The 25,796-nt window shown below is 64.0% G+C and overlaps 1 protein-coding gene across 1 annotated transcript in view; it reads right to left on the bottom strand.

Annotated features, from left to right (window-relative positions):
* The window catches only part of TRAPPC9 (trafficking protein particle complex subunit 9), a 102,932-nt gene that overhangs the window by 55,911 nt on the left and 21,225 nt on the right, over positions 1 to 25,796 (bottom strand). Inside the window, exons 8-18 of the mRNA XM_056110904.1 lie at positions 23,712 to 23,837; positions 22,673 to 22,889; positions 22,425 to 22,568; positions 21,850 to 21,976; positions 20,975 to 21,120; positions 20,095 to 20,180; positions 19,727 to 19,853; positions 18,160 to 18,292; positions 17,912 to 18,075; positions 16,360 to 16,512; positions 12,526 to 12,647 (exon numbers count right to left, since the gene is read on the bottom strand). Coding sequence (XP_055966879.1) covers positions 12,526 to 12,647; positions 16,360 to 16,512; positions 17,912 to 18,075; positions 18,160 to 18,292; positions 19,727 to 19,853; positions 20,095 to 20,180; positions 20,975 to 21,120; positions 21,850 to 21,976; positions 22,425 to 22,568; positions 22,673 to 22,889; positions 23,712 to 23,837 — 1,545 coding nt within the window. The remainder of the gene's footprint in view (positions 1 to 12,525; positions 12,648 to 16,359; positions 16,513 to 17,911; positions 18,076 to 18,159; positions 18,293 to 19,726; positions 19,854 to 20,094; positions 20,181 to 20,974; positions 21,121 to 21,849; positions 21,977 to 22,424; positions 22,569 to 22,672; positions 22,890 to 23,711; positions 23,838 to 25,796) is intronic.

The raw sequence follows: 25,796 nt of genomic DNA, 5'->3' as shown, positions 1-25,796 counted from the left end.
AGGAGCCACTGGTGGTGCTCTGCCTTGCCACACGCAGCCTCTGTCCCCATGGTGGGCGCAAGTCCACTGCCCGGGGAACATGTCCCGCAGCCACGGCAGAGTCTCCTGAGGGGAACATGGCGGCACAGACTGCAACCAAGACCTCAGTTCCGGGCCGGCGGGAGCAGACGGGGCACCGGGCCCTGCCGCCCCGCCCTGGCCCTATGTCTGCAGCTCATCCCCCCCAGCGCCCTCTGGGACTGCCAGGCTCCTGGGATGATGGCGGGCACATGGGCACACGGCTGCACAGAATGGGCCTTGGATGACCTGCCCAGGCAGATGCAGCCCCGTGTCAGGAGTTGTGGTCAATGCTGCAGGCCCAGGAGCCCACCCACCCCCACAGCACTGCCCCACTCCCCGGCCGCCCCACTGATCTTTCACACCTTCACTGGTGTGGGGGGTCGGGGAAGGAATGGGGGTCCACACCCAAACCCCAAACCCACGGGATCCCAAATGCTGAACCCAGACAAGCAAAGCAGCGGCTGGCCATGCTCAGGCCAGCCCCGGTGGGCGGGAAGGCCTGACCTTTGCTCTGTCCGTTCGCACGCAAAGAATCATCTTCCTCCTGTCCCGGTGCTCACCCCGCGTATCCCCAGGGAGGAAGGGCTCTTGTTCCTCGAACAGCTGCCGGCCCCATCGTTCCGATGACGTGACCAAGCCTCGAGCAGGCAGAGGCGCTGGGGTCCTTCCAGTGCTCCAGGCTCACTCCAGGGTCAGCCACCAGCAAGGCCAGTGCCTGGACGCTGTGCACTGCCAGGGATGGTGCTCCAGAGAGGTGCACCAGGGTCAGAGGCTCACGGCTCCCTCCCTGAGAGGGCCTTCTCGGGGGCGGGAGCCTCGTCCCTGCAGTGGACGCATCTGTGTGCCATGGCCAGAGGCGCCTGGGAGTGGGAGCTGACAGTCCCCGCAGGTCACGCAGCCTCTGGGTGTTGGTTCCCTTGCTCCGTCGGTCCGGCTGTCTGGGACAGGCTGTCTGGGATGCCCATCCCTCCCACTGCCCCTTCCCAGTCACCACAGAGCTCTGGGCTTTCCCCAACACCAGGGACGCGTCCCAGCCCTGACCACCCTTCCTGCTGGCCACCTGGAAAGCAGCGCACACTGGCCTGCGCCCGTGTCTGCTCACAGTGCTCCGTGGGTGACCTCCAGGGTCCCCTGTGCCCCCCAGGATGGCCCACCGCCCTGTGCCAGCTCCGTCCTCAGAACCCTCGGAGGCCATGCCCTCCCCTTCAGTCCACTCTCCCTGGGTCCCGCTGACCCTCACCCTGCCCGCCAGGCCTGCCAACTCCCTCGATCAGCATGGGGAGGCCACACCTGCCAGCCCGGGCAGGATCACTCAGTGAGGACCCCGCATGGACCCTGCACCCACTCCCCAGAAACAGACAGCCCCAGCCCCCTCGGCCACTGCTGGGTCGGGGAAACTGCCCCCTGCTCCGTGCCAGCTGCCCTGAGCTCCCAACATTCAGCACACGGCAGCTCTCCACAGATGAGGGCTCACCCCTGGACGGCTGTCAAGGGTGCCGTGGGTGGGCCAGGGGGATGCACTGGCCACCCCGTGGCGGGATAGGCCTGCGGGCAGCCACCAGGGTCGCCCACACCCACCGGCTGAGCGCTACCGGGGCCAGAGAGCGGACTGAGAGCGGACAGAGTCAGGGGTCCCCGCAGTGCTGTGGCAGCGCCTAGGGGATGGGGACAGTCTCGTGTGCTGGACAGGAAGCCCAGTCCACGTAGGGGCACAGTCAGGCCCGCGGGGCTGCAGCGCCTTTGGCTGAAGAAGAGCGGCCCCCTGTGGCGAGAGTGGGAACTGCACCCGGCTGCCTCCCTCCCTCCACAGCCAGAACTGGGGTTGGGGGGCGGGGAGGGGGAGACTCTTCCAGAAGCCGCTGCCTGCCAGGGTTAACGGTCCTGGGCCAGGCTCCCCTTCGTGTGAGAACAGAAGAGAAAAAGTGTGCCCAGCCTTGCCAAAGCACGCGCGCGCGTGTGTGTGATACGTGTCTGTGTGCGTGTGCATGTGTGTGCATGTGTGTGTGCGCGTCTGTGTGTCTGTGTGTGTATGTGTGTGTGCACGTCTGTGTGTGCGCATGTGTGTGCATGCCTGCGTGTGAATGCGTATGTGTGTGCGTGTGTGCGTGTGTGTGTGTGTGTGTGTGTGTATGTGGGTGCGTCCTGGCCGGGGCTGACCTGGTCCCGCCCAGGCTGAGGCTTTTGGGGGTGGGGATTTGCCCATCCATTCCCTGGAGGCTGGGGGCTCTGGGAGCAGGCACCCCACTCAGCCCTCCCTGCAGGACCTCTGCGGGCGAAGCCTGATCGGCAGCCGCTGTCCCGCCCCCGAGGTCCCAGGTGGCCTCTGCAGAGCCCCATGCCCAGTCTACACAGGACCCCACTGGGTCACGCGTCCACAGGCCGGCCCAGCAGACAGTGGAACAGAAGGAGGGCAGAGCCCTGACCCTAACCCTGGATCGACCCTGGGGGTGCAGCCCCCACACCCACGGCCCCTAACATGCCCACAGGTCTCCACTTCTGAGCTGGAAGCCGCAGTTCCTGGGGGACCTGGGGCAGCTTCTGCCGAGGAGCAGAGAGAGGGAAGCCGGGGACCCAGTGACCAGCCCGGGAGAGCAGGAGAAAAGGAAGATCAGGACGGACATCTGGCGGCCCAGGACCCTCAGGGAAACGGCCACAGAAAGGGCAGACGCACTTAATCCTGGGACGCCAGCGTGCTCAGGCAGATGGAGGCCACGCCAGTGCTCAGAACCTCAGACCATGCCCCAGACCCATGCCTGATGCCAGCTGAACTGCATGGAAAACAACTGTCCCAGTGGAGAAAGCTCATGCTGGGGCGGGACTTGGTGTTGGGACACTGTATGCCCAGAAGCCAACTACGATGATGACCGATGTGGAGCATTTTTTCATGTGCCTTTTAGCCATTTGTATTTCTTTTTTGAGGAAGCGTCTTTTCACTTTTTCTCCCCACTTTTTGATGGGGTTGGAGATTTTTTTTTTCTTGTACGATTCTACTAGTATCTCGGATACCCTGAATATTAACCCCTTATCAGACGGGTATTGGGTAAATATTCTTTCCCACTCCATGGGTTCTCTCTGTAGTGTGGTCACTGTTTCCTTTGAGGTGCAGATGACTGAAACTCAAACGTGAAAGCTTTGTAACTGTATCTCGCGGTGATTCAATTATAAAAAAAGAAGCAGCAGCCGCCAACTACGAATGGCTTCATAAATCATGGTGCCTCAATAAAGAATCCATCTAGCAGATGTATTCTAGCCTTATACCATGTCACCCTGCTATATGAATCATTTCTGTCAAAAACATGGCACAGGGGAGGGGTGCTGGGGCCACAGCGGAGGGAGGGGGCCGGGGCAGGGCTGGGCATGGTATGCACGAACCCCGTCAGTGACGGCATGTAAGCGGGAGTGCCTAGAATAAAGACTTCTTCATTAGAAAAATACCATGCCAGGGCTACAGCAGTAGCAGTACAGCGGGGAGGGCGTTTGCCTTGCACGCGGCCGACCCGGTTCGATTCCCAGCATCCCAGAGGGTCCCCCGAGCACCGCCAGGAGTGATTCCTGACCGCAGAGCCAGGAGGAATCCCTGAGCATCGCCGAGTGTGACCCAAAAAGAAAAAAGGAATTACCATTCCAATCGATCTGTACATTCTGTGGGGCTTTCCACATATCCGCTCAAGGAAGTTCCAGTTTTGGTTGCAGCTGGGTCTCCTGGCTGTGCTCGGGGAGCACTTGTGAGGAACGCTCTTACTCGGAGCTTCCAAGTAATATTGCTGGACTCTACCCGGTAAGTTATTTGAGAGGTTTCTGTGAAGTGATTGGTATTCCAAGCATAGCTCTTTCAATTCCTCTTTGGGAGACCCGAATAGCGTTCTCATCCTGTTTGCGTAGGGCCCAGGTCTCTGAGGCGTAACATGTTTCACTCAAAAGAGAGAAAGAATCCGGAGTTCCGACCTCCGCCGACGATCAAGAATCAGGGACGCTGTCTCGTTTGCCAAGGCGTCAAAAATCAGGTGGGCGGGGCTGGAGCGATAGCACAGCGGGTAGGGTGTTTGCCTTGCACGCAGCCGACCCAGGTTCGATTCCCAGCAACCCATATGAGCACCGCCAGGAGTAATTCCTGAGTGCATGAGCCAGGAGTAATCCCTGTGAATCACCGGGTGTGAACCAAAAAGCAAAAAAAAAAAAAAATCAGATGTGCTGGTCACGTAATGAGATTTAGAGACGACCTCTGGACTAGAGCTGTTACCGACTGGATCCCACGGGATGTCAAAAGACCGCGTGGCCGCCCGCCTACCAGATGGTCAGACTTCTTCGTCAAGATCATGAACGATCGGTTTGAGGCTCTTCGTGTTCCTAGAGCGAACGGACACCATTGGGCTACACTGGCACGCGACAGGGACAAATGGAGACATTATTGGCGCCCGCTCGAGCAAATCGCCGATTAACGGGACGTCAAGTGATCAAGTGATCTGGGAAGTACTCCGCAGTCTCTTTGATTTTGCGATCTCCTTGGGCTCAGCCTTATCAGATAGCCTGGAAGTGTGTGCCTCTGCATTCTGGAACGGGCATTTCTTCATTACAGGGGGGGATGATGTCACCCCTGCATCCTTTGGGCGCTGGGAGTGGGGTGAGGCATAAGCAGTTGGCCTTCTTTACCAAGCCACTAGGACTTCTCTTTTCTTGTTAGATGTTTTTGGCCCACACCCAGTGGTGCTCAGGGCTGACTCCTGGCTCTGTGCTCAGGGGTCACTCCTGGCGAGGCTCGGGGACCATGTGCTGGGCCAGCTCTGAGGAAGGCAGCGCCTTCACCCCAGCAACTCTCCGGACCGTCTTCTCCTTCATTTCAGACCAATACCGGCCACAATTGCCTTGCACAGAAATCACCAAATGTGCCCCAGGAATACAGTCCCCAACACACTTCACCCTGCCCTCCCTGCAGAATGGACCTCCCCTTCCTCCCCGACGTCCGCACCCTGACTTGTGTCACAAAACTGGCTAGCAGGTCACACATCTCCCTGACATTTGCCAAGGACACGCTCTTGGTTTCCCGGGGTTTTCTGTTCCGTCTCGTGTCTCGTGGAATCCGTGTTGGTGACTCCTTCACCTTGTGCTCTGACTCTCCTTCCCCGGCTCTGTTCCTTCCCTCTTCCGCTTCCATCTCTAAGATGGAGCCAATCTCATCAATCCTGATCCACTCGGTCCTCCCCTGCTGTGAGCATTTACGCTGTTAATCTCCCTCCACGCAATGTTTTCGCTGCATCCAGAAATGAAGGCACGCTGGGTTTATTTCCACTCGGTTCACTGTCTCCACGTGGCCCTTGAGGCTTCAGTACACCACAAGCTGTTTAGAAATGTGTCATCTTATTTCCCAGTACCTGATTACCGCTTCTTTCTGACTGGCTCCCTGCACGGTCCCAGCTCGCTTGGTGTGGCTTGGCTGGACCCGCTGCCCAGCCCAGAAGGTCAGTCGGCCCCGGAGGACATGGCTGCGCCGTCGGAAAAAGCGTGGACTACCGGCATGTGCCGGTTAATCCCACAAACATCAGGTCTGAGCGGGCTTCGAACGCACGTCTTCCCGCTGCTAACCTACAAGGAAGCAGAAGGGGCCGGCACCCCCGCTGCCCTCTCTCCATCCACTCCCCTGCTGCCCCCTACGTCACTCCCTCACTGCCCTCACCGTCCACTCTCTCGCTGTCCATCCCACACACATGATGCTCTTTGGTGGAGGGACACACGTGCCTGGGCACAGCCCCTGAAGTGGCTCCCTCCTGTCCTCATGAAATGTGCCCTAGGCCACATGACTCATGCCCCACGGATGAGGAGGGGACAGAGTTGCCTTTCCCAGCCTCTCCTGAGGTGCCCTGGGGAAAGCACTGTTTCTGGAACAGCAGACAGTGGGCTCCAGACCCCTGCCCAGAGCGAGTCACTGAGAGAAAGAGTGGACAAGGCTGCCCAGTCACAAGCATGGCCCGTGGCTGCAGCTGGGGCCTTGATTCTGGATAAGTCTAGAAGCCACCCCAACTGCATTTCCAGGGAGGGGTGGGGGGCCAGGCTACATCCTGTGGGGTCAGGCCAAGGTCACCATCACTTCCTTCTTGTAGGAGGAAAAACATCTAAGAAGCCAAGAAGGGAGGAAGCCAACACATGTCCCCGAAGCTCAATGTTGGGACCAGAGACGAGGGACACATGGCAGGGACCAGGGATGGGGGGACACACGGCAGGGACCAGGGATGGGGGACATATGGCAGGGACCAGGGACAGGGGACCACATGGCAGAGAACTGATGTTCAGTGCCCAGGCACCCCGAGACCCAACCCCACAGGCAAACTGACCATCAGGGACTGAGGACTGAGCTGGACAAGAGAGGCGGGCGCTGTCCGTGGTGCTGATGGAAGGGCTCCAGCCAGCGGCCACTGCTCACGGCCCCCAGACAAGTCTGAGACCAGGGGAGCCGCATCCCTGGAGGGGGCCCCCAATTCCTGCAGGACAAGACACTAGAGGCAAAAGGGGGGTGGCCTGTGTGTCTGTGTGTACGTCTGTCTGTGTGTGCGTGTGTGTCTGTGTATGTGTGAATCTGTGTGCGCGTCTATATGCGTGTGTATCCATATGTGTCTGAGTGTGCATGTGTTTCTGTGAGCATATGTGAGACTGTGTGTGTCTGTGTGTCTGTATGTGTCTGTGTCTGTGGGGCTGGTGCTTCCTCTGGGTACTGACTAACCCAAACAGCTGAGCTAAAAATGCGATTTCTTTGGGCAGACGGTAGCCCTTCCATAGTGCTCACAGCACCTGGATCAGGCCAGAGTTGCCCACTACTCACAAGTCATCAGAGGGACGTGGACCCCCCCTCACACACACACATATGCTCAAACATATATACACACACTCATGACACGCGCACTGATAAAAATACACATACACACACTCAGACACACATATACACACACTGACACACATACACACATATACACAATGACACACACTCACACACATATATACACACACATACACTCACGTGCTTATACGCCAACACACACATGCACACACACTCACACTGCCACCATGGGACCAATGGTGAAGCCCTGCCCAGCTGCAGAGGGTGGGGGGCCTGCCCTGCGCCTGGCATCTCTCACCTCGGTCCCACCTGACCCCGCAGTCCCCTGACCACGTCTTGCCCCAACTCACGCTTCAGCCCACCGTCGCCACAACGCACACGGAAACTCCTTCCCGGAATCCCGGTGCTGCAGGACGGAGCCTCCGGGGAACCTGCTAGAAGCTCCAACTCTAGGGTGCCTGGGCTGCTGGGGTGGAGAGAGACCTGACTCATGGCCTCCCGCGCCCCTGACTGGCAGCCAGGGGGATGGGCCACGGCCTCCCAGGCCCGATTCACACATGCCCACACCGTCGGCACCAAGCCTCCACTGCCCCAGCTCTGGGGGGTCGCCCTGCAGCTCCCGGGCAGCCCAGCCCCTGCTCCAGCACCCAGGGTGGACACAGCCCTGCACACCCGCTGTGTGCGTCAGCGCGGAGCCCCGGGAACACCCTCCCGAGACCCACGCTCGGCCCGGCTCTCCCGCTCCCCACCAAGTCCTGACCGAGGCAGGGGCACGCCAGGGGGCCCCTCCGAAGCTTCTAGTCCAAAAAACCCCACCTCTGTGCCTGTTACACGGCTGGTTAGCGATCCTTTGGGACTGGGGCTGGCTCTCGGCACCCCCACCTGGCCCCCGCGACGGGGCGCCTGGCCCTGCTCCGCTCCCCCGAGCCGGATGCGCCTGCCGAGGCCCCCAGCAGTCTCTGACCAGTCAGTGCTCGCAGCAAACACAGGTTTGGCCCGTGGCCACCACGAGGAGGCCGCACTTGTCCTACCGGCCACATGGGCACAAGCCGGGCGGGCGATCGCCACTGCGGGCTGGAGGCACTGCCCACCCTCCCCCGCCTCCACCCCACGCTACCGCCCGGACCACTGACATTACAGCACACCACACCGGAGTTCCCACGCCAGTGCTCGGACCCATGGATGCACATGCAGGGGCCATGGGGGGGGGGGGGGCAGGGAGGACAGCAGAGGACACCGGGAGGAAAGCAGGACATGGGGAGGAGGGAGGCAGACCGTGGGGAGGAAGGAGGAAGGAGGCAGTGAGGGAGAGGAAGGAGGACGTGAGGAGGAGGGAGGACGCAGGGAGGAGGGAGGCAGGACACGGGGACGAGAAAGGGAGGAGGCAGTGAAGAAGAGCAGGGAGGACGCGGGAAGGAGGGAGGGAGGACATGGGGAGGAGGGAGGACACAGGGAGGCGGGAAGCAGGACACAGGGAGGAGGGAGGGAGGACGCGAGGGGGTAGGGAGAGAGGACACGAGGAGGAGGGAGGGAGGACGCAGGGAGGAGGGAGGGAGGATGTGGGAAGGGAGGGAGGACACGGAGAGGAGGAAGGAGGAAGGATGCAGGGAGGATGCAGGGAGGAGGGAGTGAAGGGAGGATGCAGGGAGGAGAGAGGATTCGGGGAGGGAGGACACAGGGAAGAGGGAGGGAGGATGCAGGGAGGAAGGAGTGAAGGGAGGATGCAGGGAGGAGGGAGGATTTGGCGAGGGAGGACGTGGGGAGGAGGGAGGGGAGGGAGATAGGACGCAGGGAGGAGGGAGGAAGAGCATGGGGAGGAGGGCAGCAGGACGCGAGGGGGTAGCGAGAGAGGACACGAGGAGGAGGGAGGGAGGATGTGGGGAGGAGAGAGGGAAGGGAGGACGCAGGGAGGAGGGAGGGAGGATTCGGGAAGGGAGGACACAGGGAGGAGGGAGGGAGGAGGGAGTGAAGAGAGGACACAGGAAGGAGGGAGGATTCGGGGAGGGAGGATGTAGGGAGGAGGGAGGGGAGGGAGATAGGACGCAGGGAGGAGGAAGGGAGGACGCGAGGAGGAGGGAGGGAGGATGTGGGGAGGAGGGAGTGAAGGGAGGATGCAGGGAGAAGGGAGGATTTGGGGAGGGAGGACGTGGGGAGGAGGGAAGGGAGGGAGATAGGACGCAGGGAGGAGGGAGGAAGAGCATGGGGAGGAGGGCAGCAGGACGCGAGGGGGGTAGCGAGAGAGGACACGAGGAGGAGGGAGGGAGGATGTGGGGAGGAGAGAGGGAAGGGAGGACGCAGGGAGGAGGGAGGGAGGATTCGGGAAGGGAGGACACAGGGAGGAGGGAGGAGGGAGTGAAGAGAGGACGCAGGAAGGAGGGAGGATTCGGGGAGGGAGGATGTAGGGAGGAGGGAGGGGAGGGAGATAGGACGCAGGGAGGAGGAAGGGAGGACGCGAGGAGGAGGGAGGGAGGATGTGGGGAGGAGGGAGTGAAGGGAGGATGCAGGGAGGAGGGAGGATTTGGGGAGGGAGGACGTGGGGAGGAGGGAAGGGAGGGAGATAGGACGCAGGGAGGAGGGAGGAAGAGCATGGGGAGGAGGGCAGCAGGACGCAAGGGGGTAGCGAGAGAGGACACGAGGAGGAGGGAGGGAGGATGCGGGGAGGAGGGAGGGAAGGGAGGACGCAGGGAGGAGGGAGGGAGGAGGGAGGGAGGACACAGGGAGGACGCAGGGAGGAGGGAGTGAAGGGAGGATGCAGTGAAGGGAGGAGGGAGGATTCGGGGAGGGAGGACGCAGGGAGGGAGGATTCGGGAAGGGAGGACACAGGGAGGAGGGAGGGAGGAGGGAGTGAAGAGAGGACGCAGGAAGGAGGAAGGATTCGGGGAGGGAGGATGTGGGGAGGAGGGAGGGGAGGGAGGCAGGACGCAGGGAGGAGGGAGGCAGGACGCGGGGAGGAGGGGCAAGGAGTCCGGCTGGGCCCGGCCCGTCCAGCGGGTGTGAGCTGCAGAGGCTCGCTCCTGAGCTGGGACAGGGCCCCGCTGCCCGGGAGGTCACTTCCCAACCTGCTCATCGGACAGCCACGGCCTGCACGGCCCGTAGTGCTGCCTGGGCGGGGCTGACGGCAGTGGCGGTCACTGCCGCTGGCCAGGCTGCACCCGGCCACGCTATCCAGCAGCACTGGCCCCCCTGGACGCTCAGAAGCAGTTTCTCTCCTCCCTGAGACCCTCCCAGACCCGGGGCGTCCTGGGGAAGCTCCGACATGGATTCTGCCCCTCCGAAGGGAGGGCCCGGAGTCCTCCAGAGCCCACAGCCTCCTCCGAGGGGCCTCGGTGCTCGTCCCTCTGGGCAGCGCTACGCATGGTGAGCTCTGCTGCCCTCTGGGACCACCTGTGGCCTGAGCCTACCTGGCTCTGCCTCTCGGACCCTCGCGCTTCCAGTCTCCACGTCCATCCAGGATCTGCCTTGCGTATCTGGTGCCCGCGCGGAGCTTCCTGTCCACTCGAAGTCTGATTTTCCCACCGCTCATGCCCGCTATGGAAATCAGAACTGAAGTCCATCTGAGACCAAGCCAGGCAGCGGGGCGGGGAGTGACCCCCGTCCAGGGCAGCAGAGCGGGAAGTGACCCCCATCCAGGGCAGCAGGGCAGGGAGTGACCCCCGTCCAGGCAGTCAGGCCCCATCATGAGGACCAGCCAGGCCGCACAGGCCCCTCCCTCCTCTCTTCCTCCTTCTCCAGACCCTGCATCTGTCCCCAGCGTCCCCCTCCATCTGCGCACGCCTGGGATCCCCGTGGGCTCCCATGAATCCTGGTCCCGGCGTCCACATTCCCCGAGTCACTGTCTGTGCCCGGATGTTACCTCTGGTCTGGAGGGTTCACCAACCCCCCACAGAGCCACTTCCCGGCAACGTCCAGCCGCGTTTCTGTGCCCACACGTGGGGGCATGGCCAGCGTCCAAGCACGGGCACTGCTCAGAGTGGACGGAGGCTCGTCCCCCCTTCTGGGTCCGCCATCCTGAAGCCCGGTCATGGGAGGGCCAGGAGTCTGGCACTCTCTGCAACCCGGAGCCCGGAAAGGGCTCTGCTCCACCGTGGGCGCCGGGCACTGCTTGGAGCCTCTGGGCTCTGGGACGGGCGGTGGAAGGACACGCTCTCCCTGCACCAGCTCCCACCCACCCACGTCCCTGCCCCGATGCCAGGACACGCCGTGGCCCAGCCCCCACGTCTCTCGCCCAGCAGCCTCACAGCCTCCGGCTGTCTCTCTATGTTCGCTCCTGCTGTGACTACTGACCGCTGACCATCAGCCCTTTGCCTGACCTGCCTGACTGCGTCCCCTGGAGCATATCCGTTCCCTCTTTGGGTTATGTCTGTCTGTAACTTTTGCTTAAGTTACGTAAGCAATTTTAGTGCAAACAATCAACGAGGTATTTTCCCCGCAGCTCCCAAAATTCTCTCTCCCCAGGGAGCTATCGGCACCGGTGGCTTCACTCCATCCTGGCTTCCCTGGGCCGCGACAGAATTCCAGAATTTCCAGCAGCTTTTGTACTTCCTGAAGGGAGTGGAGCACCTTCCCTGCCAGGGTGCCGTCACTCAGGCGCCTGGTAGAAGGGCCAGGTCTCGAGGAGCAAGGCTTCCTGCCGGCCCTCGGCCTCCGTGCCACCTTCTGGCCTCGGGTTCAGCCACACCTCTGGCTTGGGTTACTCCCGCTGCTCCGAGACTCTCCAAGCACGGGAAGGGAGGAGTTAGATATTTCCACTCCCAACGCCCTGAGCTTCTCCCTGGGAACCCTTGACCGTGGGCGGAAACCACTCAGGCCGGGAAGTCAAGCCAGGAGGCTCCAAGACGCGGCCGGGCAAGCCCACCTCTGCACCCAGGCCGCAACAAGAAGTGGCTGGAACCCCCACCCCCCAAAGTCGTTCAAAGGAGCCTCAGGGGCACACGGAATCCCTTCCGACAAAGGAGGACAAAGGAGACGCGAGGCGTGTGGTAAGGAGCGGGTTGCTCCCCGCGTGTGTGCAGAGGGTGACGCGGTGCTGAGCCGGTGTGACCGCCATTCCCGCGGGGATGTCAGGCACGGACTGTCCACCTTCCAGCTGTCCACTGGACGAGCTCCAGCTCATCTCCACGCACTCGGCCTGGCAGCCTCCCACTGTTCCAGGCAGCAGGCAGCTGTCCTCCCCACTGACCACACACTCCACAGAGACTTGGGGTCCCGGGCCACGGCACACAGGGGTGGGGTCCTCCCAGTCGGGCGCAGGCAGGGGCAGGTGCTGCAGGGAGCAGGGTCCCCCTCCCGCCACGCCCGCCTCTGCACCTCCGGCGACCCAGCAGTGGCCTTGGGTACCCCTGCTCCCTCCCCGAGCAACCCCCCAAACCTCAGCCCAGGCCTCTGGGCAGCTCAGCACAGGCCCAGAATATTCTCCCGTGAGGGACACGGTGACCCCGGGCTCGACGCCCCTTTGGGCCCCAACAGCCCCCACCACCAGTCAGGTCAAGGTGACGCCGCAGTGAACCCGCCTCTCGATGCCTGGGGACAAGCCTTGCTCACTCTCCATGCGGCAGTGAACCCGCCTCTCCACTCTGGAGGCCCGCCCCCAAGCCAGGCCAGCACCTACAGGCCCCCGGAGGCCACCCCCAAACACTCACCTTGTTGGGCCCCGGGTCCCCAGGCCTGCTGCCCTCGGGCACCGCCGCCTTGCTGTCCGCTCGAGGCCGCACCGCCTGGCGAGACGGGCTGCTGAGGGGGAAGCCGGTGACGCTGACGCCATCTGCGGGAGGAAGGGGCAGGGGAGGGCGGGTGAGGGGCTTGGATGCTCACGCACGCCCGGGGAACTCCACACTCGCTGTTCCTCCAGGCCTGGATAGAGAAGAGACAGGAGACTGCACGCACACACACGTACATGCACACATGTACATGTACACACACACGGACACATGCACACACGCACAAGCACACATGCACACAAGCACACGCAAACATGCACAAGCTTGCACACACGTACACACACACTAACACATCACAACCATGCACTCACATGCATGCACATGCAGACACGTACACATGCGCACACCCACACACACACGCACGCACACACACACACACACACACACGCACGCACACATGCATTCATGCGTCTGCTCATGCGCTTGTCCAATCACTAGTCCAGTCACCAGCACACTCATGGGGTCACTCGGGCCCCAGGCCCAGCAACAGTTCACGGGGTGCCTTGATCCACCCTTCATCCATCATCTGCTCTGTCCCTCCCTCCCTTCCCTCCTCCCTCTGGGTGCGGGTGACCCCCATGGGCCCACCCTCACCTGGAGACGGGCGGGCGGGAACACAGGCTCCTTCTGGGGCCACTCACTGCCCGGGGCCCCTTTCTCTGTCCACCACCCGGCCCCTCGAGAACCCACAGCTGCCCTCCCATGCCACATGTCACCCTCTCTGTCACCATCGCCCACAGCAGCCAGTCACCCCAGGGACACGCAGATCAGCGCCTGGGCCCCAGGAAACCTTCACCCGGCCCGACAGTTCGGGGAAGGACCCGGAGTCTCGCTTCCTACCTAAGCAGCTCTTGGGCACGGTGGCCTCAGGCTCCATGGACGAGGCCCCTCATGTGAGCCCCTCCCAGCCGCTCCTGAGCTCAGGAAGTGAACCCCACAATTTCTGTTCCCTGGATGAGTCTGGGCCCCATTTCACTCCAGACAGGTTGGCACCAGCTCATTTCTCCACTCCAGGACGGAGCCCGGATTCACATCCGTGCTCCGGGTCACCCGCAGCCCATGGGCCTCACAAATCACAGGCCAGAGGAGACAGGCCTGCCAGCGACAGCCGCTGGGGATGACTCCCAGCTAACTCGAGTCGCTTAACTGCGCTTTAATTGCCTTCAAGAGCATAAAGACAGAAGCTCTTTCAAGAGGCTGGAAACCGCTCACCAACCAGCTGGCAACAGCCTGGACCTCCAAGGGGGCTGCACAGGAAGGCAGGGGTGTAAGCGGGGTCTAGGGGACGGGTCACCTGAGAGGTAGCACTCAGCGGGCGCGGGAGGGAAGGTGGCAGTGGAGGGGAGCCGGGCACCATGCGAGCAGAAGGGCTCAGCTCTGAGTTGACCCTCTGCTGAGCAGCAGCGAGCTCCTCCCCAGGGGGACGGAAGCCAAACACACCCGACCGTGATGGGCTGTGAACTGAGGGGAGGTGTGTGGACGGGCGGGAGGGAGGACAGACAGTGAACCGACGGTGGGTGGATGGTCGGTGGGTGTGTGGATGGTGGGCCGTAGAGGGATGATGGGTGGATGGACGGTGGTTCTGGCGCCCCACAACCAGCCCAATCTGAAAAGAACTAAAATGAACCCTGAAGATCCTTTTCTGAAACAGCAGGCTGGACAGTCCAGGACCCAGCCCGAGCCCTCCGAGTGCCCATAGGGGTTCACAGCCGCCCTGAGGGCCTGGGCAGGCTGCAGCAACGCAGTGAGTGACCACAGGGCCATGGTGCAAGCACTGGAAGCCCCGTGGAACCCATGGACGACAGGAGAGAGGGACAAGAAGGAAGTAGCCCAGACACGTCCTGGGACACGACGGCCTCAGTATCCCCTCTCCTGCCTGGCAGGCCCCTGACCACCTGGGTCTGTCCGTCCAAGGCCACCACGTTCCTTTCCTTCCAATTGTTCGGGGGCTCTGCCTCGGGGCTCTGCGTCCCAGAGACCCTTGTCCACAGTCGGGAGCCTGGGCAGCGGGGCGGGGCAGGGCAGGCGGGGCTGGGGAGAAATGGGGAGGGGTGGGGTAGGCAGGGCGGGGCGGGATGGGGCGGGGCAGGAAGGGACAGGGCGGGGCAGGTGGGGTGGGACAAGATGGGGCGAGGCGGGCAGGGCAGGATGGGCGGGGCGGGGCAGGATGGGGCGGGGCGGGGCAAGATGGGGCGGGGCGGGGCAGGATGGGGCGGGGCGGGGCAGGACGGGGCGGGGCGGAGCAGGATGGGGCGGGGCGGGGCAGGATGGGGCGGGGCGGGGCGGGGCAAGATGGGGCGGGGCGGGGCAAGATGGGGCGGGGCGGAGCAGGATGGGGTGGGGCGGGGCAAGATGGGGCGGGGCGGGGCAAGATGGGGTGGGGCGGGGCAAGATGGGGCGGGGTGGGGCAAGATGGGGCAGGGCAGGGCAAGATGGGGCGGGGGCAGGATGGGACTGGGCAGTACAGGATGGGCGGGGCGGGACAGGATGAGGCGGGGCGGAGCTGGATGGGGCGGGGCAGGGCAGGATGGGGCGGGGCGGAGCAGGATGGGGCGGGGCGGGGCAAGATGGGGCGGGGCTGGGCAGGATGGGGCGGGGCAGGATGGGATTGGGCAGAACAGGATGGGCGGGGCGGGATGGGGCGGGGCAAGATGGGGCAGGATGGGATTGGGCAGAACAGGATGGGCAGGGCGGGATGGGGCGGGGCAAGATGGGGCGGGGCGGGGCAGGATGGGATTGGGCAGAACAGGATGGGCGGGGCAAGATGGGGCGGGGCGGGGCAGGATGGGATTGGGCAGAACAGGATGGGCGGGGCGGGATGGGGCGGGGCAAGATGGGGCGGGGCAGGATGGGGCGGGGCAGGATGGGACTGGGCAGTACAGGATGGGCGGGGCGGGGCAGGATGGGGCAGAGCGGGACAGGATGGGGCGGGGCGGGGCAGGATGGGGCGGGGCAGGGCAGGATGGGGCGGGGCGGGCCAGAACCTCCCTCTTTTTTTTTTTTTTTTTTTTTTTTTTTAGAACCTCCCTCTTGGCTCAAGGCTTTACCCAGGGAAACTGAGCCGAGACCCCAAATGAGTGCAGGGCCTTTCCCAGAAGCAGCGAGGCCACGCGTGGGAGCCTGTGCGCCATCCGGGCAGCTAAAGTCGTGGTTCCCACGCGTGGCCCTGAGCCCCACCCACTCCTGAGGAGAAGGCGCCACCCTGCACCACGGGGCCACAGACTGGGCCAGGTGCCTCAAGACACGGAGGTCACGTGCTGCTGGAGGCCCCCGAGCGACAAAAGGGCACCCGGGCAGTGGCAGCCGCCGCTGGTCCTCAGAATTCCCCCGTCTGTGTAGACAGATTCGCAAACCCAGCCGGAGCACTGTGGACAAAGCGCCCAGGGAGCAGCACCATGGACGCGGGTAGTGGGTCACGGTGAGTGGGCAGGCCAAGCTCAGCTCCCTGCCCCCACTCAGCCACCCACCCCTGCCTCGGGAGAGCAGGGACAAGGCTCCGGGCTCTGCAACAGGAGCAGGGGCGCGGGCCAGGCTGCTCGGCTGGGCAAGGCCCAGGTGCGGGCCAGCCCTAAGCAAGGGTCCCCTGCACGGCCGGGCCGGGAGCAGCCGAGGACAAAAGGCAGAAAATGGACCCCTGGCACTGGCGGCCGTCTGCAAGGCTGACCTGCCCGAGTGCCCACCCCCCACCGCCCCGTCTCTCCTGACCAGTCAAGGATGTGGGCATAGCATAGCCCGGGAACGCAGCACAGTGCTCACCATCACTCAGGTCCTGGAGAAGGCTCTCCTGGCAGGAGAAGTCCAGCTTGGCGTGGATGTTGACCGTGAGTGTGGCCACCTCACCAGGCTGCAGGGGGAACTGGGCCAGCGTCTCTTCCAGCCTCCAGCTCAGGAGGGGCCCCGACAGCTTCTCTGCAACGACAGACCTGGGGCGTCGGCATGGGCACGGAGTCACGGGACCCGGCAAGTGTCCATGTTGCCGTGCCCCAGGCAGCCCTGGAGGGAGTGCCAGCACACCCCCCAAAGACGAGGGTCGGGACAGGCGTCCGCATGGTGGGCCCCAGGGGGCCCTTTCCCACCTCCCCCAGACCCAGGGCCCAGCAGGGTGGCCGCAGGGTCAGGGGTCGGGGCAGCATTGGCCTTCAGCTCTGCCTCCCAGGCCCAGCAGGGCCCTCATCCACTCAGGTCAGAGGGACAGTCCCTGTCCCCAAGCTCAGCCCAGATCAGGGCTCGGTTAGGGTTCAGCCTTGGGTTAGGGTCCCAATGGGTGGAGCCTCAGGTTAGAGTTGGGGATTAGAATCTGGGTTAGGAGTCAGTGTCGGGTTATAGCTGTGGGTTAAGGTTTGGGTTCAGGTTAGGGGTTAGGGCTTACTGGTTAGGGTTAGGGTTGGGGGTCAGGACTGGGGGTTAGGGCTTACCGGTTAGGATTAGGGGTGGGGTCAGGTTAGGGGTCATGGTCAGGGCTGGGGTGTTAGGGTTCAGGTTAGGGTCGAAGAGAGGCTGGAGCTGTCTGGGCCTCAACTGGGCTGTGGCACCAGTTACGTCCAGCCCGTGTCCCTGGGTGACAACACCCAGGCCAGGCCACCAGACACGCCCAAGGCCAAGGCCTGGAGACAAGACTGGGCTGCACGCCTGCCTGGCACAGTTATCAGGGTTCGATCCCTGGCACCCCACATGGTCCCGAGCCCAGCAGGAGTGACCCCTGAGCACAGCGCCTGGAGTAAGCTCCGAGCACTGGTGGGTATGGCCCCAAAGTCACGAACACACACCAAGTAAAGCCCAACTCAACCAGAGTCCACTCAGGTCAGGGACTCCTCCGTTCTGCGCCCCACCTTCCCCTGCGAACTGCCCAGTGCAAGCTAAGTGCCAGGAACACCTGTGGCTTAGAGAAAAGTGCTCGTCCCGGGGACACAGCTCTGAGCCCAAGAGGCTAAGAGCAGGGTTGGGGCAGGGTCTGAGGGTCCCAGTGGGCACCATGCTGATGGCCACCTGCTCCTGCGGTTGGTCACCTCAATCCAACGGGATGGGCTACAACCAAGTTGCGCGCTTCTGGGCGGGACCCTGGGCCAGCCACTCCCGGGCGCCCCGCAGGGCAGAGGGAGCAGGTCTGGGCCTTGCAGAGCGGGGGTCTCTCCCACAGGGCCGGGGCTGCATGCCTGGTGGGGAGGGGCGAGCCCCACCAGGCCGGACTCTGGTCAGACACCCACACCTCTGGGCCATCATCCAGCTTGGTCAGCCACGTGCTTCTAGGATGGCGCAGCCCGAGCCCTAGCATCGGGGACGGAGCCGGCCGGCCAAGCCGCGGACCCACCTTTGGTGCTGAGGAGTTTGGAGGTGACCTCCAGCGTCTCCAGCGGCTGCACACCGATGTTCTCCAGCCTGACGACCAGCTCCTGCGTCTCCCCGTTGAACAGCTGCACAGACACGTTGGCGGTCACCTCGTCCCCCGCGGGCGGCTGCAGGGCGTGCGCAGACCTGACAGCGGCAGCACGGTGAGCGGCATGGGGGGCGGGCACCGGGCCACACCCTCTGGCCCTGACCCCCAGCAGGAGTCCCCACCTGGGCAGCGACGTGCTGATCTGCAGCCTGGCCAGGGCGGGGATGACCTCCACGGAGGAGCCACTGCTCTTCAGTCCCGGCAGATTCTCCAGCAGACAGTCGCTGAAGACGCCAAAGACCGTGGTGTGGTAGCCTGCGAGATGCGGCGAGAGTCGCGGTGCCCGCGGGCCTGGGCCCACCCAGCTAAAGGAAAGGCCTCGTGGGCCCGGGGCCTGGCGGGCCGTGTGGGAGATGCCCCAGGGCTGAGCACAGGTGGCAGAAGCTAGAGTCCATTCCCGACACTGCACAGTCTCCTGAGCACTGAGCCAGGAGGAGCTGGGCAGAGCCCCCTCTTCCCAGTGCACCCACACTCATCCCCTGGCCTGCCCAGGAGAGCAAAGAGGAGAGATGAGAGCCGGGCAGTGACCGGGACTGGGCTGGAACTGCGGCTGGCCAATCCTCTGCGCAAAAATAAATATAAGTAGGGGCTGGAGCAATAGCACAGCGGGGAGGGCGTTTGCCTTGCATGCAGCCAACATGGCCGACCCAGGTTCGATTCCCAGCACCCCATATGGTCCCCCGAGCACCGCCAGGAGTAATTCCTGAGTGCATGAGCCAGGAGGAATCCCTGAGCATCGCTGGGTGTGACCCAAAAAGCAAAAAAAAAAATTTAAAAAAATAAATAAACACAAGTAGAGGCCAGAGCAATAGTAGAGCGGGTGGGGCATTCGTTTGCCTTGCAGGCAGCAGACCCGGGTTCGATCCCCGGCATCCCATAGGGTCCCGTGAATACCACCAGGAGTAATTACTAAGTGCAGAGCCAGGAGGAAGCCCTGAGCATCGCCGGGTGTGACCCATAAAGAAAAAAAAATCAAATCAAATGAATAAGTAAACACAAGTATATAAAAACCACTTGGCAGTCAAGGGCACTTGGAACCGTTTGGCAGCACAGGGAAAAGGCTTTCAGAATCCGAGAGAGCCACTGTGGAAAGAGGCCTCCCACCCTGCAGGGGGCCAGCGACCATGGCACATGGCACAGTGGGCTCAGGCCTCCCTCTCCCGGGCACACAGGTCTGACCCCTATAGGTCTCCCAAGCCTGCCACGAGTCATCCCCGAGCACAGAGTCGGGAGTAAGTCCTGAGCACAGAGCCAGAAGCCATCCCCGAGCACAGAACCGGGAGTGAGCCCAGAGCACAGAGCCGGGAGAGAGCCCCGAGCACTGCTAGGTGTGGATCAAAAACCAAAAGTGGGATGGGGGACACAGGTGCCACCTGAACACAGCACTTTGGAGCAAGTGAGGACCAAGTAGGAAAAAGTGAGCTGGCAGCCCTGAGCTGCCCTGAGAAGCCCCTGAGGGGGTAGGGGATGGGGCGGGGAGGGGTCAGGAGAGCCAGCCCAGGGGGAAAGTGAGCTCAGAGGGGGCCTAGCTGGGTGGGAGATGGGGCAGACATGCAGCAGGAAACACAGTTGAAGAAGACATCCTGGGGCATGCAGCTAGCCTGCCGGTCCATTCCAGAAGGTTCCACGCACAGCCCCTGCCTACCCAGGGAGGTGCAGAGAAGACAGGGAGCGGGGGTGGAGGCTGACCGTTCACAGTGATGGTCCCGGTGGTCTGGGGGACTCCGACGAGCGTCACTGGGTAGAGGCCGGACTCGGCAGGCAGGGACAGAGCCGCAGGCAGCGACTCAAACTCCACACCGCTAGTCAGCAGGCCCTGCACAGGGCGGTAGGCGTGAGGCACACCGAGACAGGCGAGACCACCCCAGCTGGGCCCCCTCCCCAAGGGCAGCTCGCTGGCCAGGAGCCCAGAGGAGGGACGCTGCAGGGCGTGGGGCCCCCAAGGCACTCAGCGTGGCCAGCACGGCCACCAGTGTCCCGGTTCTGTGCCTGCAGGGGTTGCCCATGGGTCCATCTCTGAGGCAGGGCAGGGCAGCGCCGGCCCGGCGGGCACGCACCATGTTCTCCACTCGGAGCTCAAACGGCATGGGGTTGTGGACCATCAGCTGCACCTCGCACACATCGCCCTGGACCCACTGGAAGTCTGGAAAAGCACAGAGCAGGGGAGAAAGGGCTGGGCGGGGCTAGGCAGATAGATGGGGCGGGGCTAGGCGAGTGGGGCGGGGCCAGGGGTGGGCGTGGCCAAGGAGGGGCGGGGCCGATGTCAGCAATCAGTGGTCAGCAGGCCTCCCACCGAGCACGGGGCTGAGGGCCACAGGCTGGGGCAAGCGTGGGTGGGGGTAGGGGGCACATGCGGAGGGCAGGGCGTGGAGGCCACGGAGCATGGGGAGAGGGCACCTGCTGGCGCTGTAGAGAAGAGAGGAGCAGAGTCTCCAGGGGTCCTGCCAGCCCCTGCCCTGCAGACCACACTCCCCAGGGCCCCAGGAGGAACTGCAGGTGCCCAGGGGGGTGTCGAGGACGCCCTGAGTCAGTCCTGAGTCAGAGCCACGTTCCCAACGCATCACCCCAACACAGGTGAGCACAATGCTCGGGGAATGACCGTGACACTCATTGCCAGTCCCCTGGCACGTCCCGGGCACCTCAGAGTGACTCTACCCTGCCATCAGCCCCCTGGGTGTCTGTGGAACCCTCTGTCCTGGCTTCGTCGGGCTTCCAAAACTCCCACCGAGTCCCTTTTGGGAACCTGTGTTTAGAGAGTCAGCCCGCGCCACGGGAGCTGTGGGCTGGAGAGAGACTGGACGCCGGAGCTGCGCCCATGGCAGACCTGGGGACACGGGCAGGCACCAGGGCTGTGGGCGCACAGTGGGGGCGCGGTCGGGCACGGGACCGGGGAACAGCAGGGCGGGGGGCACAGGGGGCCGCGCAGGACGGTCATACCGATCTTCTTGCTGCGCTCCTCGCCGCGGCTGTGGGCGGTGATGGGTGAGTAGATGAAGGGGCTCTTGCTGCTGACGCCGGGGCCCAGCAGGCTCTTCACCTTCTGGGGCCGCAGGCTGGCCGGGAGGCTCAGCAGTTTCACGCACCTGCAGTTCGGAAGGGACAGAGGGACACTGGCTGGCGCACTCAAAATCACTCACGGCCCCGAGCACGGGACAGGCCTCAAGAGCACCGCGGCCCGGGACCGAGTTGGCTGGCTACACTGGGCAGGACCGACGCGGGAGGCCCCCAGGCTGCAGGAGCCAGGCAGGTCAGGCCATCCCCGACAGTCCAGGAGCAACACAGGACTGACAGCATCGGGGGCCACTGGGGTGCTGCAGAGGCACAGGCGGCTGGGCAGGCCGCTCCCCCATGCCACGCCCACACCGCGTAAATGCCACACCCACACTGCACCCTGCCAAACGCACCCCCTCCAACATCATCTCACCACCGGCCCTGCGGAAGGTCCAGCTTCTCCTGCTAGAGATGCGGGCAGGCGAGAACCAGGCCACAGGGGCCGGCGGGCACTGGGAAGCCCAGCGCCTTCCACAGACAAGCTGGCCCATGAGCATGGCCCCAGGCCTGGTGGCCCAGCCGTCCAAGGGCCCTGGAGCCCCAGTGTGAGCACCCCAGGGTGAGCTGCTGCTCCCACTCACGTCCCTCCTACCCTCCGCCTCTGATGCCCCGTAGGGGACAAGGGCAGCGCTGGGCCCTCGGGTCACGCTGCCTCAGCTGTGCCTTCGGCTGGCACTGACCCAGGGGCGATGTGCCGCCCGACTACTCCCTCGGGAAAGGGAGAGAAGGTTCCGGAGGGCGCCGTGCTGGGGGCGGCTCACCTGACGATGGGCAGCTTGGTGAAGGGCACAGGGGGCAGGGTGAGGCCGTCTGGGAGCGGGATGGGGTCCATGGTGCCCGGACACTTGGACGTGTAGCTCTCCAGGCTCTGGGTCACGTCCTTCTTCTCTGGAGTGCGAAGATGAAGGTGACAGATGTGAGGCAGAGGGAAGGGGGGGACACGGGGGACACGGGGACACCCTCTCCCAGTGCACAGCCTGGACGGCCGCTGAGCAAGAACACATGGGGCCTCATGACCCCCGATGCAAGTAGACAGCGGGTGGCACTCTTTGCGCCCAGCTGGCCGGGGCTGTCGCTGGTGGTGCCCTCCTCCCCTCCTCCCCTCCTCCCAACCCTCCTCCCTGTCCCCTCCCTGTCCCCTCCTGCCTCCTCCCTTCCCCTCCCTTCTCCCCTCCAGGTCCTGGCTGAGGGGGGCAGCAGGAAGGGCCCCAGCTGGCCCGGACCGTTGCCCTGCTCTGGGGGACGCGACCCTCCCGCCAGTGTGGGGCTGTGGGGTCGTGAGTGGGAGCAGCGCTTCCCGGGCACCCCCCTCCGCCACGCCCGTGTGGCCACTCACCCTGGTCGGACAGGAAGTCCAGCATGGTCTGCAGCAGGAAGCAGAGGTGCCGCACGGCCAGCGCGGGGTCGCCCATGCGCCGGGACGCGTAGACCAGCTCGTGCAGGAGCCGCATCTGCACGGCCGCCCAGCCGCGGTGCGCGCCTGCGGACACGCGCGTCAGAGCGGGATGGGCAGCCCCACCCCCAGGGGCCCAGGGCATCGCCCGGAGCACCCGAGCCGAGCCCCGCCCGCAGCGCCCGGCCCACCTCGGCTGAAGTCCTGGGGGTCCAGCGACAGGCTGTACCCGGGCAGCGTCTCCAGCAGCAGCTTGTAGCAGACGCGCCAGCCGGGCTCGGCGATGCTGGGGGCCACGCACTGCATGGCGGCCACGCGCTTGAAGAAGGCCGACTTGCGGCGGAAGCCGATGAGCTCGTACAGCTCCGCCAGGATGCTGTAGCGCTGGATCTTCTCCTCCTCCGACAGCTGCGGGGACGGCGGGGTCGGCGGGGACAGCGGGGTCGGCGGGGACAGAGGGGTCGGCGGGGTCAGCGGGGACAGCGGGGTCAACAGGGACATTAGGGTCAGCGGGGACAGCGGGGACAGTGGGGTCAACAGGGACATTAGCAGGGTCAGCGGGGACAGCGGGGTCAACAGGGACATTAGGGTCAGCGGGGACAGCGGGGACGGCGGGGTCAACAGGGACATTAGCGGGGACAGCGGGGTCGGCAGGGACAGAGGGGACAGCGGGGTCAGCGGGGACAGCGGGGTCAACAGGGACATTAGGGTCAGCGGGGACAGCAGGGTCAACAGGGACATTAGGGTCAGCGGGGACAGCAGGGACGGCGGGGTCAACAGGGACATTAGGGTCAGCGGGGACAGCGGGGTCAGCGTGGACAGTGGGGTCAACAGGGACATTAGGGTCAGCGGGGACAGCGGGGACAGCGGGTTCGGCAGGGACAGAGGGGTCAGCGGGGTCAGAGGGGACAGCGGGGTCAGAGGGGTCAGCGGGGTCAGAGAGGTCAGCGGGGACAGTGGGGTGGGCGGGGGACAGGACTCAGCAATATGGGGGGGTCGGTCGGCTTTCTCGGGGTGCAGGGACGCGGGGGGCTCAGCGAAGACTTGGGGGGAGCAGGGCCTGCGCTGCCCCCAGTGGGCAGAACCTGGCCATGAACTTCCCAACAGAAGACGAGCCTATGGCCCGGGCAGCCCCGGTGGGGCAGCAGGCGCTCCTCGGCAGACGGGAGGAGGGAGGACGGGGCGCTGGGCCCCCACCTGCCACGGGGTGGGACGGCGCGGGGCACCCACCTGGCGCAGGTTGATGTAGACGGCGTTCTGCAGGAACTCAGACGCCTCCATGCTGCGCTTCTGAACGGCCAGGACGCGCACGGCCTTCACGCAGGCCTCCAGCTCGATGACACCCGCATTCTTGTACTGCAGCACAGGGGACACTGCGTCCGAGACGAGCCGGGCACAGGGCCCTCGTCGGTCCCAGGGACAGCTGCCGCGGAGGCCACACCGGCAGTGCCCACCCCGAGCCGGGAGCCCTGCCCGCAGCGAGCTCTCCAAGGGGCCCGAGCCCACCCCATGCAGGGGCTCCAGGCCCGGCCTCCCTCCCCGCCCATCTCCTGCCTCCGGGCACTCTTCCTCTACCCCAAGGCCTCGGCTCCTGTTCCTGAACCCAGCCCTGACCCAGAAGGAAGGTCGCGAGGCAGGACGGGGTCGAGCCGAGCCCCGAGAGCTGCGGCCGGGCAGGCGGGGCTGCCTGTGCTGGGCTGGAGACCCCCGGGAACCATCTCAGGGCCCTCAGGGTGGGGGCAGGCACAGGGCCCGGGACATGGGACTGTAACCCTCCCCTCCAAGGTGGTGCCCACAGCCACCGTGCCCAGCTCTGCCGACCCTGCAGCGCCAGCCAAAGAGCTAAGGCAGGGGCCAGAGAGCAGGACAGTGGGGAGGGCGCTGACCCGGCTCCATCCCACACGGGTCCCCAAGCCCAAGGAGTGAGCCCTGGGCATCGCCGAGGGTGGCCTGAAGAAAAACAGCTTGCACAGAGAATCGATTCCAGGGGGATAAGGTCATTTCTTTCCCTTAAAAATCTGAAAACAGAGGGCTGGAGCGATAGCACAGCGGGTAGGGTGTTTGCCTTGCACACGGCCGACCCGGGTTCGATTCCCAGCATCCCATATGGTCCCCTAAGCACCACCAGGAGTAACTGCTGAGTGCAGAGCCAGGAGTAACCCCTGTGCATCGCCAGGTGTGATGCAAAAAAAGCCAAAAAAAAAAATCTGAAAACAGAAAAGCACACGATGGAGGGCCGGGTGCTGGCATGTCGCATGACTGGAATCCACCAGGACGGCGTGTTCCCGCGAATCTCACAGCGACCCAACAAACGGTTCTGCCAGCGGCTGCGAGCAAGTTTACTCTCGAAATGTTCTGGCCGAACCCACATACTGCGCCTATATCTTTCTCTAAGGCCCGTGCTCGAGAGGTGCTCCCAGCTCAGTGCTCGGTGATCAGCCACGCACAGCAAGCGCCTGAACCCCTATGCACGCTGCACCCCGCACACTCAGCATCATGTGAAACCCTGCCACGGTCTTCACGTGGGCACTCAGTCCTCTGGCTGGGGCAGGGAGGACACGCGTACTTCTGGGCTGGGAAGGACACGCAAGGACACATGTGATCCCGGGCCAGGAAGGTCACGCATGTTCCTGCGCCTGAGAGGACATGCATGCTCCTGGGCCGGGAAGGACACGCGTGTTCGTGGGCTGGGGAGGACACACCTGCTCCTGGAAAAGGGAGAACACGCACGCTCCTGTGCTGGGGAGGACATGCATGCTATGTGAACAGGAAGGACACATGCACCCCGTGGAAAGGACGAGAATCACTAAACACACAGCATGTGCCCTGGATGTGGGGCTGCCCCGGCCCCGGAATCTCCAGAGAGCCCCCGGCAGGCGACCCTATGGGGTTCCGAGGGCGGCCAATCGTGTAAGGCGAGCGCCCTCCACACTGTGCAGTCTCTTGGCCCCTCCCACCTGACTGTTTTGTTTGGGGGCCACACCCGGCGATGGTCAGGGCTGACTCCTGGCTCTGCACTCAGGGGTCACTTCTGGTGGGCTCGGGGGAAGTGTGGGGTGCTGGGGATCAAACCCGGCTTGGTAGCGTGCAAGGCAAGCCCCCTCCCCTCTATACTTTCGCTCCGGCCCCTCCAGTCTGATTTTTAACACACTTCAGGACTCCCCAGGGGTAGACGAGGCAGAATCAGAACGCCAGTTAAGAAAACGGGGGCCGGGCGCATATGCTGCCTGAGCACATGTGTCGCCCGCATCTCCCCTCTTCAGATGTGTACCTTCGTGTTTTCATGTCTCCTGCTAGGATGTGTGTAGGGGCTCT

Source organism: Sorex fumeus, unplaced genomic scaffold (genome assembly GCF_029834395.1).
Source record: "Sorex fumeus unplaced genomic scaffold, SorFum_2.1 ptg000011l, whole genome shotgun sequence".
NCBI classification, from domain to species: Eukaryota; Metazoa; Chordata; class Mammalia; order Eulipotyphla; family Soricidae; genus Sorex; species Sorex fumeus.
The sequence above is the reverse complement of the archived record's forward strand: the minus strand, read 5'-3'. Positions and strand labels throughout refer to the sequence as shown.